This window comes from Pelodiscus sinensis, chromosome 9 (genome assembly GCF_049634645.1).
Source record: "Pelodiscus sinensis isolate JC-2024 chromosome 9, ASM4963464v1, whole genome shotgun sequence".
Classification (NCBI taxonomy): Eukaryota; Metazoa; Chordata; order Testudines; family Trionychidae; genus Pelodiscus; species Pelodiscus sinensis.
Genome location: NC_134719.1, coordinates 3,678,407 through 3,697,079, shown reverse-complemented (window position 1 = coordinate 3,697,079; position 18,673 = coordinate 3,678,407). Strand labels below are relative to the sequence as shown.

Genomic DNA, 18,673 nt, shown 5'->3' with positions numbered 1-18,673 from the left:
GCTACAAACACAGAACAAAGAAGAAATCCCTTCCCCAAGGAGCATGCACTCCAGGAGACAGTGGATGGATACAAAGGCTAACGGGAGTACAAGACACTATATCAGGAGTGGGCAATAATTTTGGATGGGGGAGGTCATTCTACGAATTTGGTAAAGTGGTCAAGGGCCGCTCTTTTCCATGATATGAATGGAGGAGGTGCGGGGTCCGGGATGGAGGTTGATTGCAGAAGGGAGCTTTGGGTAAAGGATTGGAGTGTAGGAGGGGGTGTGGGATCTGGGAGGGAATTTGGGTGAAGGAGGGGGGTTGTAAGCTGGGAGAGTGGACTGGAGTGCAAGAGGGAGTGTAGAGATTTGGGCTGTGACCTTGGACAGGAAGGTACTGTGACTTGGGGCAAGAGATTGGGGTGCAGGGTCTGGGAGGAGATATGCGTGAACATAGGAGGGGCAAATGGTTTGGGTTATGTGAAGTGGGGGAGGGAAGAAGGTTGGGGGGAGGAAGAGTCTGGAGTGCCAGAGGCAGACTCTGGCCAGGAGATGCTTACTTGGGTGACTCCTGGCCAGCAGCCCAGCAAGTTCCCTGTCTTCCCTGCCCTGGCAGGCCACTCAGAGCAGGCAGCTGCAGGGCCACATGCATCTGCGAACAGCTGCAAGCCTGAGGGGAGGAAGAGGGAGGGTCTTCAAACAGGCTGCTGCCATTGGCTGGAAAGCGGTCAATGGGAGCTGTAAGATTTTGCTGGGGGAAGGCAGTGCATGAAGCCTCTTCTCCCCTCCTCCTAGGCTTGCAGCTGCTCACAGATGAACAAGGCCCCACCATTGGCTTTTCTGAGTGGCATGCAGGGGCGGAGCAGGGAGAGAGCTTGACAGGCTCCCACTGTGACTTCAGGCCAGATCCAGCAGCTTGGCAGGCAGGATTTAGCCCACAGGCCATATTTTGCCTGGCTCTGGACAATATGGTCAAAAGGATGGGCTGGGGCCTCTGCACACCAGCAGCCTCCTCATTAAGTTTGTTGTAGATGTCACAGCAAAGGAGGTTTTGAAGGACAATGAGTTGGTTTTGTGGGTGCTTATGGGGCACTCTTGACAAGCACAAAAGGCAACATGGGCATTGCACAAAGGTGCTGTAACAACTCGGCCATGGAGGCTGCCCTCGTGGGCTGAGGGCAAGCAGAAATTGACCTCTTAGGTAAGCAGGAGAGCCCAGGGAAGGGGAAGGTGAAGGGAGCCAATGGCAGGATGCAAAGAGAGGGGACAGGGTCACAGGCATTGCCCCAGCATCCACCACAGACTCGTCCAGGAACTCCCCGTTGCTAGGAACCCCAGACATTTTCTGTCCTACCTATGGGTGTCAGGGTAGGTTGTCGAAGCCAAAAAGTCTGAGTTTAAAAAATAACTAGATATGCTCAGGAGCTTCAGGGGGTAGCAGAGTTAGTCTGTTACAGGAAAAAACAGCAAGCAAACAGTCTGGTAGCACTTTATAGACTAACAAAACATGTAGATGGAATCATGAGCTTTTGTAGGCACAGCTCACTTCTTCAGATGACCAGAGTTATGGTTAGAGGATAAGGAAAGTCGAAATAAATAGGAGAAGGGAAGGGGATGGTCCATCCAGGCCTATTAGCCACGATGAGCAGGGATGCAAGGCCATGCCATGGGTGTCTCTAAATCACTGCCCACAGGAAGCCAGGCTCAGCTGATGGACCACTCACTAATTACCCTGGTCTGTTAATTTTCCCAGAAGACCCGTCACTGGCTGCTGCTGGCAGACAGGGTACTGGGCTAGACGGCCTGTTGGCCTAACCCAGGATGGCTACTCTTCTATACGCCTTGGCAGAGCTAGCCCCATACCCCATGCCCCATGCTATTCACACCTCCCTCTGCTCCCCCGACAGCAGCACGTGGCGTAGCCCCCTGCCTGCCCCACGACTCAGCAGGGCAGGTGCAAGCCCTCTGCACCGCTGCCAGTGGGTGGGGAAAGCGCAACTCCCAAGAGGCAGCTGCACAGCCTGGGGCCCAGCTGGCCTGCCCATGGGGAGCAGCTCACCCCCTGGTCTGCCAGACCAGCAGGTGGCGCCTAAACAACGCCCACCGGCCAGGGGGCGTGGCTTGTGGCTCCTCCCACAGCTCCTCACTCCTCCTAGCAGCACTGCGCCTGCGCGCGGCTGCCGTTCTCCGCGCGCCTGCAGCGACCCTCACCCCGCCCGCGATTACATCGGCGCGCGATTGCCCGGCCTGCCAGCGGCGCGCGCGCGCACCTCCCCGCTCTCCCCCCCTCCCCCATTTCCGCCGCCGCGCCTCTTCCTCCCGTGAGCCTCCGCGGCGGCGCCCTGCCCTGAGGGGAGCCCCGCGCCCGCTGAGGTGATGGAGGGGTGCGCGGCCGCCATGGAGGTAAGCGGGGCGCTGCTCGCCGGGAGCCCCCCCGGGCCGGCCCCCCCCCGCGTATCACCCCCCCGGGGCCGGGCCCCCCCCCGCGTATCACCCCCCCGGGCCGGGCCCCCCCCCCCGCGTATCACCCCCCCACGGGCCGGGCCCCCCCCCCCCCGCGTATCACCCCCCCCGGGGCCGGGCCCCCCCCCGCGTATCACCCCCCCCGGGGCCGGGCCCCCCCCCGCGTATCACCCCCCCGGGGCCGGGCCCCCCCCCCGCGTATCACCCCCCCCGGGGCCGGGCCCCCCCCCCGCGTATCACCCCCCCCGGGCCGGCCCCCCCCCCGCGTATCACCCCCCCCCCGGGCCGGGCCCCCCCCCGCGTATCACCCCCCCCCCCCCGGGCCGGGCCCCCCCCCGCGTATCACCCCCCCCCCCGGGCCGGGCCCCCCCCCGCGTATCACCCCGGGCCGGGCCCCCCCCCGCGTATCACCCCCCCCGGTCGAGCCCCCCCCGCGTATCACCCCCCCCCCCCCCGCGAATCACCCCCCCGCGAATCACCCCCCTCCACGGGCCGGGCCCCTCCCAGGTATCACCCCTCCCACCCCTCCCCCACAGGCCTGCAGCCCTTGTCCTCTCACCCGGGGCCGGGCGCCCGAGCACTAGTCCAATAGTCCAGGGTCAGTCTCCTCTGCTCCAGCCAGTCGCCCCTTCACTGGCCCAGCCGAAGGATGTAGAAGAGCCGTCGAGTCCACTACTCACGCTCCCCCCCCCCCCCCCCGCTGCCGCTCTATTGGAAGCAGCAAGGAGGGGGAAGCAGGAGCCGGTGCTGGGGTAGGCCGGCTTAAAAGCCCCCCCCCCCCCCCAGCACCCTCTGCATGGTGCAGGGCGGAGAGGGCAGGGGAAGTAGAGGCACAGCGGTGCTGCGGTTCTGCTTTTTTAAAGATAGTAAGAGCCAGGTGGCTGCGCACTCAGCTCCTACTACATTTAAACTGCAGAGCCGCAACGGCCCCTTACCAACGTATTATGTTCTCAATACAAACTATATTGAGTACACACAGTCAGTCATTTACTCAATACTTAGCATTCTTAGCACAGCCCCAAACAGGGGTGCCCCAGCCTAAGAGGCATTGTGAGCTCGGGGGGGGGGGGCATGAGAGGGAGAATACCCAGGCCCGGTGTAGGAGGGGGACCCCATACTGTAGGGCAGATAAAGGTGGGGAGAAGAGAAGGTGTCCCGACCCTGGTGAGGGCAGGGCCTCCTGGTCTCTCACTAGGGCACCCAGCCCTGGTGGAGGACAAGGGGTGAGGGCGGGTCCTGTGAGGAACAGAGCTAGGGAATATGGGGCTTTACCAGTTAAGTTAAGGTTTTGGTTTGGTCTCTTCTACTCTTGGAAAGCTTTTCCTTTTGTGCTAAGATGAGACTTAAAAACAAAATTCCAGAACTGTATCAACTATCTGGAGAGGTGTTGTGAATCCACGCCTATGAACTTAGAGCCTGATATTATCATTTGAGAAGCAATACAATAACCTATGTTGATGCAGTCCAGCAAAATAGCTCTTTTTTGGGAGATCAGTACTATGTGAAGGAGCTTCTAGTCTTGGAGCCCCATATTTGGAACATAAAAACAACTTGGAAGATTCTTTTTGCTTAGTGTATAATTAACTACTCCATGAGAGCATCAGACCTAGGGTATTTTGTAGTTTATATAAAAGAGAGTGCAGCGATCAAAGATGATGTTTACTAATAAGACTATAATTCATTTGGGGGGGGGGAGATGGGGAAATGTTCCTGTCTCTGTTTCACTATTAAAATTATGGATGCTAAAATGTGGTTAATTAAATAAACATGTAACTGCTGAAAAATTCAGAGGCCATAGGGTTACATGGGGGGGGAGTGCTGTGCGGGCTCCCCACATGCACTGGCTCCCACATTCTCCCTCCCCCGCTTGTGACCGAGGCAGCAGCATGAGGGAGCGGGTGCGCACCATGACTGGCTTTTAAGCTAGCTCTCTGCATATATTGGGATCTTGCATGTAATTGTGAAGGTTGACCAACGAGCCCATGTTTGCACTTTCACATCCCTAGTTAAAATAAATACTGTATTTTTTAGATATTTTAATCTGTTATTTTGAGTTCAGTATTGACTATATATTTCTCCTATCTTAAAAATACAATGAGAATTGAAAAGCCTCTGGCTAAGGGGAGGGATCCACAAAAATATGTCCATAATAATGTAATCAGTGGTCACCAACCCCTCGATTGCAATTGACTGGTGGCTTCTGGAGCCTCTGCCAGTCGGTCACAATCTCTAGGCTGCTAGAAGTTCAGCGGTGCAGCAGTGCTCAATCAGGCTGCTTGCATCCTGTGACCCCATATCCCTCCCAGAAGCTGCTGACATGTTTCTGTGGGCCTTGGCATGATGTGGGAGGGAGGTGACTGCACATGGTGCCCCTGCCTCCGGGACTCTACCCACAGCTCCTATTGGCCAGTTCCCAGCAACATCAGCAACGCCTGCCATCTTCCTATCCCCCAAGTAGGAAGCAGAGAGTTTCCAGAAGCTAGTCATTTGAAGGAGCTGTATGGGGTCATGGCATGCAAGCAGTCCGCCTGAGTCCTGTGTGCTGCTGGCGAGGAGCTGCCTGGAGTAAGCATTTCCTCACGCGCTCCTGTACCCCAGCCTCCTGCCGCAGGTCCGAATGTCTTCCAGCACTAAACTCTCTCCTAGAGCCTTTGTCTTCTCTGGCACTGCACTCTGACACATTGCCCGAGCCTGGAGCCCCCTCTTAAGCCCCAAATCATTCCCAGAATGAAACTAATATAACAGCTGTTCTAAAATAAGAAGTAGGCTGTTTGGAATTAACTATATTTCTACATCTTTTAAGACTGAAGTGTAATTGCAGAATATATTTTTTTGAATTAAAGGGCAATGTTGTGTAACATTAACTGCCTTGGTGTCATAATTGTTATAGTTTTGTTTTAAATTAGGAAAAAGACTTGTAAGGACCCACAAAAGCTAATAACCCCAGGCCTACAGGAGAATTAATTTGGCTCTGAAAACAACAGTAATTAGAATATTTTTATATTTGGGCTGAATTAGATGGCCATCAAAGCTTTTTTTTCAAATAGAGGCTACATGTAGCTCCGGTGTGGGCAAAATACGGCCCATCAGCTACACCCACTCAATGTAGGGCTTTACTGATTCACCATTCACATCCCTACCCATGGCCACTTACCAAAATTCTTGGAATGCCTCCCCCTTTCCCACCCCACACAAATTACTTCCTTATCTGGTATAGATGCTTATCTGAATGTTTCAGTGTATGTTTTGAAACTGAGCAGGTAACACCTGCACTTTGACTTTCTTCAAAAATAAATTCTTGTTTATCCCTTCTAGATGCCGGATATTATGAGGCAAAATAAAATTGTGGAACTGAAGAACTTCCTCTGTTCTTCTAAGGTAAAGCATGTAGAGTATTAACATCACTCTTACTGTGGACAAGTTTCTCAGTATGTTTGGTCCGTGTGCATTGACATTTGCATGAAGCTGTGTAGTCTCAGTTTTGGAGACAAACTTGTTCCTGTATGCATATAGTTTAAGCACTTGTAATTTTAAAAGCAGTGTTTTAGCTAACTTTAAAAGCATTCATAACAATTGTTCTGTTAACCTAGTTACTTATTCTCGGGGAGATGGATTAGCTTAACTACTGCAATGGGAAAACTTGTCCTGTCACTGTAGTGGTGGCTATGCCAAAATGCCACAGCAGTGCACCAGTGTAGTGGTTTAAGTGTAGACATAGCCAGAGCTTATGCCTTACTGTGAAAAAAAATTTTTTGGCATTGTTTCTTGTACACGTCAGTAGTTCTGATTGTCTCTGAAAAGAATTCTATAAATGAAAACAAGTTGTAATATGAGAACTGGCTCAAAGGTAGTAAGTCTGTACACGTGAAAGGGCTATAGTTCAGACAAACTCTAGCCTTAACAGAGTAAAAAAAAAAAAAATGAAGAGAGCACGTTGTTAGTATCACTATTTCAAAGTTTGAGTTGGCTCTGTAGATTTAATTTTTTTTAAATGTTCTTCAGTAACATGTTTGACTTGGTCACAGTTTCAGATGCTTTGGGTGGTTGGTTGTTTTTTTTGTGACCAAACTACAAATGTTTGGTGTAAAATAAATGAAATCTTGCTGGTTGGCCTTAAACTGAAAATTTTCAGCTCAGATTCTAAATTACTGAGTCTTAAATATTAATTTGGTTGTCGATTAGTCTCTTTTTAGTCATTTTGACTCCATCGTTTTAAATCAGTTATGACAAAGATAAAGTGGTGTTAGCCTGGCTGCAAAATATCAAATGCAAATAGCTATGCATAGATGGTATTTCCTTTCAATACCTCTTTATTTTACAAGCAAAACAAAGCCTGTGGTGTCTTTTACCTAAAATACTGTAGCTTTCAAAATGTTTAAACTCAGTGAATGTTTAAACTCAGTGATTTTTTTTCAGAGAGGGCCATTATATATTGTGACACAGTGGGAGTTCCTCTACTGAAAATAATGGTAATTCTGTTAATATGCATTACTTTCAGGAACCTGTATAATTTCTATCACTCTATCACTATTGTTTCATCTATAACAAGTTTCAGCTGTCAGTGGAGATTTTAGTCACTGTTTACTGCTAAACTAAACCTTTTTGTAAAGAGCATTGAACTTTCATAGTGGAAAACTATTAGCATATACAAATGACAGAATTGTAGAAAAGCTGTCTAATTGCGGTAAGGGAGAATTCCTTTACACTCTAGATAAGATCATTACTTCTTGATTGAGACAGTATACTTTAAAACATAAAAAGATGGAATCATGGGTCACTCCTCCTAAAGAATCAGAATTAGAAGTACAGACAGCTTGACAAATTGTGTTAAGCGAATGTTTGAAAGCAAGTTCGAATTGCAAGTTTAACAGTTATGACGTGAATAGAGAATCCGGGGACAAGTTTGGGTTGGAGGACAAGGGTGGGGTACATAATGAGAATAGTCAGTAACCTGCTGCCCGAGCCCAGTGCACTTATTCCATGCCCTTTTGCTGCGTTACATTGTGTACGTTGTGGGAGTGACCCACATATATAGCGGACCTGCATCACCCTGAATATACAAGCTGTGCCACAAACATAGGTTCACTAGAACATATGGGCTACGTCTACATTGGCACCCCTTTCCGGAAAAGGGATGCTAATGTAGCACTTGGGAATAGGCAAATCCGCAGGGGATTTAAATATCCCCCGCGGTATTTGCATTAACATGGCTGCCGCTTTTTTCCGGCTTGGGGAAAAGCCGGAGAAAAGCGCCAGTCTAGATGTTATTCTCCGGAAAATAAAGCCTTTTCCGGAGGATTTCTTATTCCTACTTGCTGGGTGGTTTAAAGAGTCCCAGAGTCTTTTAAGTGGGAGAGAGCCAATGCTTTCCCAGGTCTTCTGTGTCCTTCAGTGTCCTCTTTCTCTGCGTCCTTGTCCTCATTTCTTCTTGAGCTGCTTCTTGGGGGGAACATAGCCAGAGGTAGCAAGGTGGGGGGAGAGGGGGAGGCAGGGAGCAGGAGCCGGTGCTGGGGGTAGCCTGCTTAAAAGACAACTCGATTAGTTAATTAAATGCAATTTAACATCCCTGTCCCAAATTAGGCACACCCAGAGTACGGAAATTATAGTGTATCTGATTTGAGGGAGTCTGATCTGAAGAGCAGGAAATACAAGAATAATATAGGTGCACAAAATTTAAAAAAGCAACTAGACATTCAAAGTCCACTTCCTAGACAGCTTCCATCTCTGGTTATAGTTGAATAATAGGTTAGCTGATTAAATTAGAGTTTGAAGAGCTAACTGATGATTCATCTTGAGATCATAGAGTTCCCTGAGCAATCAAATTGAGAAAAAATCATAATGCTAATCTTTTCTAAGTGGCTGTCAAAACTGACTTATCCTGTATATTTTTTTCTGATTTAAAACACTTCAACAACTTTATGATTTGAGAATCAGAGAAACTGATCTGCTTAAGTCAAATTGAGTACTATTACTATTATCTTGTCTTTTTTTAAATAACTCCTCTTGAGTTGCAAAATTATTGTGGAACTTAATTTTTACTGGAAAATGATAAAGACTGCTTATCAGTGAATGTTCACTGGTTGATCCTCTTTAGTCCAGAGAAGGGTGTGGCCAGGTTTCCCCTGCTCCCATAAAGTTTGTTTACAGCCATCAGTCCTAGCTCTGTGTTCTGTGCTGTTGTTTAGCTCTGATTTACCCCAAAATGTCCTCTAACATCTCAGTAAGTAATGGAAATGTTGGCAATGCTGTTAGACAATATTGACCTCCTGTGGTCCAGAAAATTCTCTTGTTTGGAACCAGTCATGTCCTCGGAGTGCCAGACTAGAGAGGTTCAACCTGTAGCATTGAGCTGCCTTTCCTGTTAAGCATTAAGGTGACTTTCCTGGGCTGACCACGGACAGGGGTTGCTGGACCTGGCACAAAATGGGACTGAAGAAGCCCAGCTCAGTCCCGGCTTGCACCAGTCGGGGACCGCTGCGACTGCATTTTAAATGTAGTAAGAGCCACCTGGCACTTGTGCCAGTCTGGGACCTCCCCCGCATTGCACCTCTGCAGCTGAAATGCAATAGGAGCCAGACTGCCTGCGCGCCTGTCTCATACTATATTTAAACTGCAGACGCAGTAGGGGGTAGCTCCTGGACCAGCGTGAGCAGGGACAGAGAGCCTTTCCTTATCGACTAATCATGTAGTCAATACAATTTGTTTGACTACACAATTAGTCAATTACCCGCCTCGTAACTTCGTTACTGTTTAGGTCACCAACAGTAGTAGTGACTACTATGGTACTGTGATAGCTGAGATACAGCAAATAATGATTTGTCAGATATTAAGATAGATAAATGACCAATAGAAATGCCTTTTTTGTCATAATTTGAAACAAGTATCTTTACTACTTCTGCGTATCCTTGAATCCTACCCTGTATTGCATCAGTTGATTTGTTCTGAGCAAGATGATTTAACAGAATGCTGTAAAGAATGTGATTTCTAATTGAGTTTTTCACTCTGAACTAATGCATCACTCTACATTTGGCAGCCTGTGACGCATTCTGCTCAAGCATTTTCACAAGTGTTTGTAATAAAATAGCATTGTTCTTCTGTGAGTTCACCCTGTTAGCGTGTTCCAGCAAGATCAACAGCTGCTAAACAAATCCTATTTAGTTGACTCTCGTAATTGTGGCTCATGTAGGTAACTTCTTGGGTCTTGGCTGGAAATTCTGTGAGTTTTAATCCTGGGTGCCTAAAGTTGCAAACAAGTGTCAAAGTATGGAATTAATTTTAAATGGCTTGACTTTCAAAAATACTGAACCCCAAAAGTAGTAGAATTCTAGGGAGATGCAAGTTGTTCAACATTCATTGAAACTTAGCCCACTTTTGTTCAGGTGCCTAGCTTTGGATTTGAGTCTAGCTTTATGCAGCTTCGCTTGAATGTTTTTGCCCTCTGTAAACAAAGAAAAATCCCAGGAAGAAAAGGTTGTGTGTTTTTAATTCTATTCAGAATGATTGGACTACTCTGCCATGGAGGGTCACCTGCTTGGTGCTTATCAGCCAGCAGAAGTAAGATATGATTTTTTTTAAAGACAGTGCTTAAAAGATCTTTAAGTTGCAGTTCTGGAAGGGAGTCTTCTGACTTGTTTTTGCCAGTTACCCGTGAATATAGTAAAGTTATATTGTCCGATATATTATCTTGCATATTTAAGTGCTTAACACGCTGAGCATAGGTTTGTGCCAGCACTTTGTTCTCTGTAGAGTAGGGATGTTTAGGACTACTCAGTTAACCAGCTAACCGATAAGCCATTGCTTTTTGTTACTGGTTCTAGTTAACTGAAACCACCACCCCATCCCCACATGCTCTGCATTTAAAAATCAGACCGGCACACTAGCTCAGTCCCAGCCTGCCTGTCTATGTTTTAAATGAAGAGCATGCATGTGAGCTTCCTGCCCGGATTTGGCACGGACAGAGGCAGCAGCGTGGGGCGGCAGGAGGGAGCTTGTCTGTGTGAGGAGCCGGGTTTTTAAATCGGCTCCTGCCTGCTGCCTCGTGCTGCTCCCTCTGTATCGGCCCCTATCCACAAGGGGCCCGAGCTTCCTGCGCATGGAGGCTGCTTTGGCATCCCACGGAGCAGCCTTTGTCTGTGGCGAGCCTGGACGCTCTGTGGTCAGAGGCTACTCATGGGATGCTGGAGCAGCCTCTGTCCATAGGGAGATGCTGCCTCTGATAGAGGCAACTGCGCGAGGCAGCAGGTGAAACCGGTTTGCACGGGGAGCTGACTTTTAAACCGGCTCCATTTGTGAACAGGCTTCCCACCTTCTTCCCCTCACTGCTGCCTCTGATGTTGAGGCAGCAGCGTGGGGTGACATGGGGCTCCTCGGGAGTGGAGCTGGGAGCACACTGGATGCCGGCCCTGGCCCCTGGGGGAACACTGAGTAACTGTGTAACCACTAAGAATTGTTGTGGTTACATGATAATTAAAATAAATTCTTTCTAACATCCCTACTGCATAGACTTTTGATTTATTTCCAGGTGAAATTCAAAGCATTGCTTATAAACTATGACAGTCCAAAGAGTGTGGGTCCAGATTACTCTTCTTCTCTTTCTGTCAATGCCTTCTCATGACACACGTTATCTGGGGCTATTTTCCTGTTGGTAGCTGGAGATGAATTGTTGAGCATTGGTGGCCCATCTTTTGAGTAGAAGTTCCCTAGCTGTAGAAATATCTTGCTTATGATCTCCTAGTCTGTCAGAGCCTGGGTTGGACAGCCTTCAAGAATGGTTGCAAGGTATGTGTTTACTTGTGCAGGAGTGGGCAAAATGAGGCCTGTGGGCCACTTCCAACCTGCCACCATTATCCTGCAGCCTAACAGGAGCCTTGAGCAGGTTCCCTATCTTCCATGCCCTTGCACGCTGCTCAAAGGGGCTGGCTATGGGGCCCATAGGCTCTGCACCCTGTGAACCCCTTGGGGGTGGGCATTCACCCCCAGCACAATCTTGCATAAGAATGACCATTCTGGGTCAGACTAATGGTCTATCTAGCACAGTATCCTGTCAACAGACAGTGGCCAATGCCACGTGTCCCAGAACAGCTAACCAACAAGTGATCCACCCCCTGCTGCCTATTTCCCAGCTTCTGGCAAACAAGAGAGGAGAAAATTTATACGATGAGGATCATTCCCTATCTTCAGTGGAACTACAGTGATATAACTATGGCAGTCCGTTGAGGATCTGCTCCAGAGTATGCTGTGTGTGCTTTTTTGGAATCTTGGTCTTCTCATGTGTGCATGTCTGTGGAGAGTGAAATGTTATACCCCTACCCTAAACAGAAATGGGGATTTCCTTGGGGGAACATGGCTTTGTGGTTGAGGGCTGGCCCAAGACTTGCGAAATCGGTGTTCAATTCCCTGACTCTGTCCCTGATTGTGTGACCATGTGCAGTTAACTTAAGCTCACTGCACGTTAGCTTCCTGTTTGTAAAATGAGAATACAGTCCTTCTGCCTTCCTTCTTTGGGAGTTCCGAGGTCTCCTTCTACTGTATGTTATTGAACCTAGAGCAGTAAGGCCTCTACAATAGCCTTTAGGCACTATTGTAATATAAATAACAAAGGTAAACTATTTGTGACTCTAAATATACTTATGTTTCTTTTTAGTTACAAAATAATCCTACTTCAGCAAGTCCTGTTTTTGAGGCAAATGGTAATCAGCCTGTCTACCCAAACTCCCTTCTTCCAATGAAGTCAATCCAACACAGACCAGGTATTTACATTTTATTTCCCAGGTTCTTATGCTGGGGTCCATCACTGTGGTACCCAAGTGCTTTCCTTTCCTCCCTCCCTGTCCCCTGATTTTTTTTTAAAGTAATTATATATCCATCTTTCCAACCCAGGAGGTTAGCATTAAGGTATTTTTTGTTTTTGGTGTGTGTGGGGGGGGGGGGGGGGGAGAAGGAGGGGTACTTATTTGTGAGGAAGCTTAGTTCTGGATGCAGAACTTAATGCAAAATTTTGGTCATTTTTATTTTTTTCAGTAGAGAGTTCTGTGACCTGAAATTCTGTTTGGCACTCATGAGTGCCATATTTGTTGTCAGTGGTTTCATTGATCCAGTGGAACGTAGCTGTTTGTAGAACACGTTTGTGGAAGGAGAAAGCATCATGGGGAGGACTTTAAATATGTGTTGAATGTTGGCTCTAATACTAAGTAAGTTCACTGTGTGCAGACATGTAACTAGAGCAGCAATGCCTGAGACTCAGGCAGAATTGGTGCTACAAAATTTATTCTCTGCTTAGTAGGATTCCTTGTATTATACCACAGGAGGAGAGCTCCACCTCTTTGGGTCCAATGAAAACTGCAGTGCCTCAGCAGAAGGGAAAATGAAGGCTGATGCTGAGATTGAACCATAGTTTCTTTCTCTCTGATCAATGGCCATAGTATGTCTTAGTTTTCACTAGTTTCGAAGGGGTAGCCGAGTTAGTCTGTAACAGGAAAACCTTAAACGGATAGTCTCATAGCACTTTAAAGTCATCTGAAGAAGTGGGCTGTGCCCACGAAAGCTCATGATCCCATCTACATGTTTTGCTAGTCTTTAAAGTGCCACCAGACTATTTGTTAGTTTTCACTGACCACCTGAGAGTGTTCCAGCAGAAGTCAGTGGAAAAATTCCCTTTGATTTTGGTGGAAGTAGGAGCTAGTCTGTACTGTAGACAGGATTTTAAGAAGTCCTCTTATTCCTGTGGAGTAAAAAGTGATTGTGATTGAATATTAGCTTCTTCTGAAACTAAATTTTAGCCTTTGTGGCTAAGTGTTGTGTAGGTGTTTCAAGTCTACCCTGTACATAGGAGTGGCCCTAGTGTGTCATACCAGTAGTTGAGCTAGTTCAGCATTCTGGCATTGACTGGAACCAGTACCAGCTACATCAGTGAAACTCTCCAGTAGGCAGTTGTAGGATATTCTGCCCCCACAAGTTTCCTCTTAAACCTGATAGAAGCCAGGCATGTTAAAATACTTGTAATTGAGTAACCCTGTAACCATTGAAGATTCTAGTGATTACATGTATCTGGCTCCCTGGGAGCTGATGAGCACCAGGACCTGGATCCTGGTGCGCACCACCTGATGGCCTGCACTGCTGCCTCTGATACAGTAATAGTGCTGGGCGGCAGGCGGCTCCCTAAGAAACGGACCAGGAGCTGCATGTAGCTGTTTGGGTACCCAATAAGCTTAACGGCTATACTCTTACATCCCTAGTAGAGGCTGACATATGGTCTAAAGCATGTGTCTGTATGCCTTCCAAAACTTTAACCACACAAATGATAAATTCTTTTTAAATTTTGCTAAACTCTTGGCCTTGACTATATATAAATTCCACAGGCTAATTGTGCACTGTGTGAGGGAGAGATTTTGCTTTTATCAGTTTTGACACTCAGTTTCTTTGAATGTCGCCTTCTGTTTTGAGAGAGTAAATCCAGAACTTCTGTTTCTCTTATCTCTTCTGCTACTCTCTAAGGCAGGGTGGGGAACCTAAGGCTTGGGGGCCAGATGTGGCCCCCAGCTTGCCTGGGCCTAGCCCCTGAGGTTCAGTGCACCCTCAACATTGGGGAAGACCACACTGTTGCTCCAGCCTCTCCACTGCCCCATGGTGAGGGAGGAGTGCACAAAATCTACTAGGCTTCTCTCCCCCACCTCCTCACGCCAGGGTCTGGTATGCAAGGGGAATGTGGGGGAATGTATTTCTCCTTCTCAGCTGGGGGTTTGTTTAGGGTTTGGTGTTGGTTTGGGTTTTTTGTTTTTTATTTTGTTTTCCACTCGTATGTGGCCCCCGACTCATTTTTATATGGGTCAGCGACCCCTTACCCAAAAAGGCTCCCCACCCCTGCTCCAAGGTGTTTTTTTTTTTAAAAAGACAACTCTAAACTTTCAGTCTCTCCATATAAGTTTTCCCATGCTCCTTATCATTCCTGTCAGCAATCTCTGAACTGTCTCTAGTGCTGAGATGAGTTGGCAAGAAGAGAGTACTGTAATGGGGAGGAGGGAATAGCTTTGACCTATTTTCTATCCCATTCCATATACAGCTGTGGTCAAAACAGATGCAAATTGAGCAGAGGCCCTTATTGAGCTGTCTGCAGGGATGCCCAGAGCTCCGTCCTGTGTTACTAGTTCATTGAATGGGATATTGGTGTAAATTATTCCCTTCAAGGCATATAACTTTGTATTTATCAACAGTGAATTGCATCTTCTCTTCTGTTGTCCTCTCATCTAGCTTGGTTAAGTCTCTCTGAAATTCCCCACTCATCGATGTTGACTAGCTTGGGTTTTGTTATCTGTTAATTTTGCCACCTCAGTACTTCGCTGCCGTTTCCAAATCATTATTAAGTTACATAGTAAACACCAGGCCAGGTATAGTCTCTTTGGCACCCTGGAGTTAACCTCTTGCTGTGATTCTCTATTTCATCTCTTAATCAATAGATGAACAGGATAGTCCGACTCAAACCCACAAAGAATTGCCCATTAGTAGGGTTGCCAGATGGTTTCAACAGAAATACCGGACACACTTGACATTACATCATAATCTACATTACATCTTATTTAGAAAATACCGGACATTTATATTTTCTCAATTTGTTTCTCAAACAGAAAGTTCAAATACTGGACTGTCCGGTTCAAAACCGGACACCTGGCAACCCTACCCATTGGGAATATGACTGAAAAAATGGCTGATTATTTTTACCCACCTGTTACTCTATCAAGAGGTCAAATAGTTTCCTAAAAATGACACCACCACCACCCGCAATAAAGAAAAAGAAAAATGCTTAGCTTAGTATTAGTGTAAAAACCTCCAATAACAGGCCCAGAATCAACTGCTGAGAAGGTGGGGAGTCTTGTCTGTGGGACAGGGTTTAACCTCTGAAACCATAATATAAAATAGCTGAATGATGAAAGGCTTGTTCTTCTTAACACTTACTTCAAAGTACTCCCTTAAGGAGGTAATGTCCCCCTTGCCCCCCCTCAAAAAAAAAAAGGGGGGGGCTGGGGTAAAAGTCTTCTCATGTTAATGAAATTGTTACTTGGACTTAAGCCAAGGGTCAGCAATCATTGGCTCTTGGCCCATCAGGGTAATCCACTGGTGGCCACGCAACGTTTTTCTAACACTGTCCAAAAGCATGGCCCCTTGCAGTTTCAAGTGGTCACTGTTCCTGGCCACTGGGAGCTGCTGGAAGCAACGGCTTCTGAAACCTCAAACCACAGCCATTGGGAGATGCGGGGGGCTGTACCTGTTGACCATCAGTGTCAGCAAAGTGTCTTGCAGCCTGCCAGTGGGTTACCCTGGTGGGCCAAGAACCAATGGTTGCCAACTCTGGCTTAAGTTTAGAGGTGGTTTATCAAAACAAAGACTAATGAGCACCAAACTTCACTGAGCTTCCTGATTTCTTAAAGTTGTTTCGGTGGAAAAGGAAACTAGATGTTGTCATACAGAAGTATCCTTATCGTATCACAGGCAAAATAAAAAGCTAATTATCAAATCTAGTGTCCCTGTTTGTATACAAATTCAATACAGAACACAAATTACAAGTGTCAACTTCTCCCTAATTCAGCTTATACTTAAATGACTAGTTCACTTTCTGGTATGCGAAAGCATCTCTCTGAAGCTTAGGTTTTTGTCTCATTGGGGTATATGTAAAGGAGTATTGATTTGAAGATGAGCTTTTTTTAGCACAGAGATGGGAAGATGATTGTCACTCTAAATGGTGCTTTAATTATTTCAATGAGTGGCATTAAACTGACTTTTTTTCATCAGTTTCCAAATCACGTTTGTCTGAATTTTGTATATAGCATATGGTAGTTATAAGTGACTTTCATAATTACTGTTGCTGAAAGGTGTTGGCAGGAAAAATGTTTTTCTTTGTATTTCATCCTGTGACTTCAACAGCACTTGTGTAGTCTCTTATTCATCATTTGCATAGCTTCTCTTATTGTGAAAAGAGCTTTACAAATGTCACTGGAGAGCAGAAAAATGATTATTTAAAAATGAATAAAGATATGTGTTGTTTATTGGGTGTTTCATTAGAAATTGCAGTCTTAAAAATCATGTTGCATATTGTTGTATCACACCTATCCTGTGGAAAGTATAATTCTGAGCATAATGACAATAGGAAACAGAGTAGACATTATGGGGATATTGTCAACTTAACTTTTAAAAAAGTAAAATAGTGAATTATTTTGCATTTCATTTTTTTAGAAATTCTGTCTACAAGAATTCTGAAAAATGGTTGCCAAGGTTGTGGCAAAACAGCACGTAATGGTTTTGAACACTGATTTTTAGCTAGCATGTGTAGGCATGATTGGAGGCATGGAAAAGCTTATGCACGCAGAGACAGTGAAAAGATGGCCCATTGAAAGAGAGAGCTAATGAAAAAGGACATGATACAAATACATGAAATAATAAGTGGCATAAAAAAAGGGAAATCTGATGCTTCTAGTTAGCTGTTCTCATAATGCAAGGGCAAGAGGATGTGTAATGAAATAGAAAAAAATATATACAATGGAAAATGGTAGTGAATGACAGCGGTTGAGTCAAAATAAGGGCATAATAAGATGGTAATGAGGACTGTACACAGTCAGGATAAAATTCACAATTGCACAACATGAGAATAAAATGTATAAATAAAATGTATAAATGATATGAACACAAGTGTTTCATGGCATAAGCAAACCACTGATCTGGGTTTAGAAAGAAATATCCCTTACTGACAGGTTATTGTATAGTTGTGATGGTTTGCACATTTCTGTGAAGCATGTCTACTATCAGAGCTGAGATGGACCAGAGGTCTGATTTGGTATGCTAATTGTCTAGTTTACAGTCTAGTCTACCTTTCTCCATTTTTCCCCTTAGTCTGAGACTATGCTCTCCTGTCCCAGCTCTTTGTTAGAAGCATGCAAGTGGCCTGTAGCAGACTGAGCAGTATTGCTGCAGGGCCAACTTAGTATACACCATGGTTTCAGGAACAGGATCTACTTTCACAGTATATGCATGCTAATTGTTCGTATTTCTCTTTGTGCACATTTCTTATTTATCAAACCAGCACTACTTTAGTATCCAAATTGTGGTGTTTTTTTTTTTTTTTTTTAAGCTTTCTTCTGATTGGGGGGAGGCGGGAGGAGGAGATGTCCATCTATACAAAAGAAGAAAAGCAGTGAACGTTTTGGATATTTTAAGAGCACATGTGCAACCCACATTTATTTACAACTAACATACGGTACGTTTGTTTAAGTTGCCTTTGTTCTGTCTCACAGAGATGGTCAGTAGTCAGCCTCTCCCCATAGTAGATAATGGGAAAAAGAAAAAGAAGAAAAGGAGGACCAGAGCCACACATCATCTCCCAGGGAAGTTTGAAGGTTAGTGTTGATGTAGTGCAGCTCTGATTTTATTCGGTCTGAATCTTCTTGGCTCCTTTCAGTTTTCCAAACAAAACAATTTCTTTTTGCCAGTGTAGTGAAAACTAATACTACTTCATCTTTTATTTCTTCATCACTCATTACTCTCCTCTTCAGTGCCTTTATTCCTTAAAGTGAGCTCTTTGTATTTCTGTTGTAAATTACTTTTTATAAATTACTTTTTAGAGTAAGCAGGGTGCAGAACAAACAGGTGTTTGTTTTTGAGAGTATCTGAGCACAAATATTTACTATTAAGTAAACAAATGCCTGTGAATGTAAACCATGTTAGAACAGCTCAGTGTAACTGAATGAATCAGTAATAATAATAATAAAAAAACCTCTGTGGAAAATAGCACTAAGTGGGGGAAAAAACTAGTAGTTATGCTAAATACAATTTTAGTTTTAATATTTAAACTTTAGGATTATTTTCGTGGGTGGCATATGCCTTCTGTTGATTTGATAATCTAGATCGGAGGAGGCAGTGAAATGGCAACAGTTTGCCAGAGTTAGCCTCTAACTGGCAGCCACTGTAAATACCACTGTATTTATCTGTGTCCACACAGGTACTGGCAATTGCAGCTTTTGTTGGCCACGGATTGCCATTCCCAGCCATTGGGAACTGCAGGGGTTGGTGGAGCCAAGTCCCCAGTGCCTTTCCCTTCCTAAATCCCCAAGTAAAATGTGTAACCGATAGAATTTGGATTGGTTACACGGTTTCTATTTTTATACTTTTTACATCCCTAGTCGCCGCTGCCTGTGGAGGCACAGGAACATACTGGGGATGTAAAAAATTGTGCAATGGGATAAAT

The 18,673-nt window shown here is 45.8% G+C and overlaps 1 protein-coding gene across 3 annotated transcripts in view; it reads left to right on the top strand.

Annotated features, from left to right (window-relative positions):
- The first annotated feature begins 2,225 nt into the window (after positions 1-2,225).
- The window catches only part of MKNK1 (MAPK interacting serine/threonine kinase 1), a 40,058-nt gene continuing 23,610 nt past the window's right edge, over positions 2,226-18,673 (top strand). The window contains exons 1-5 of one of the 3 annotated variants that reach the window (XM_075935914.1): positions 2,229-2,385; positions 5,761-5,823; positions 6,862-6,914; positions 12,089-12,194; positions 17,724-17,825. In XM_075935914.1, coding sequence (XP_075792029.1) covers positions 6,912-6,914; positions 12,089-12,194; positions 17,724-17,825 — 211 coding nt within the window. In that variant the 5' untranslated portion in view covers positions 2,229-2,385; positions 5,761-5,823; positions 6,862-6,911. Of the gene's footprint in view, positions 2,386-5,760; positions 5,824-6,861; positions 6,915-12,088; positions 12,195-17,723; positions 17,826-18,673 lie in introns of all 3 variants that reach the window. The other 2 variants (XM_075935913.1, XM_075935915.1) reach the window with 2 other exon arrangements.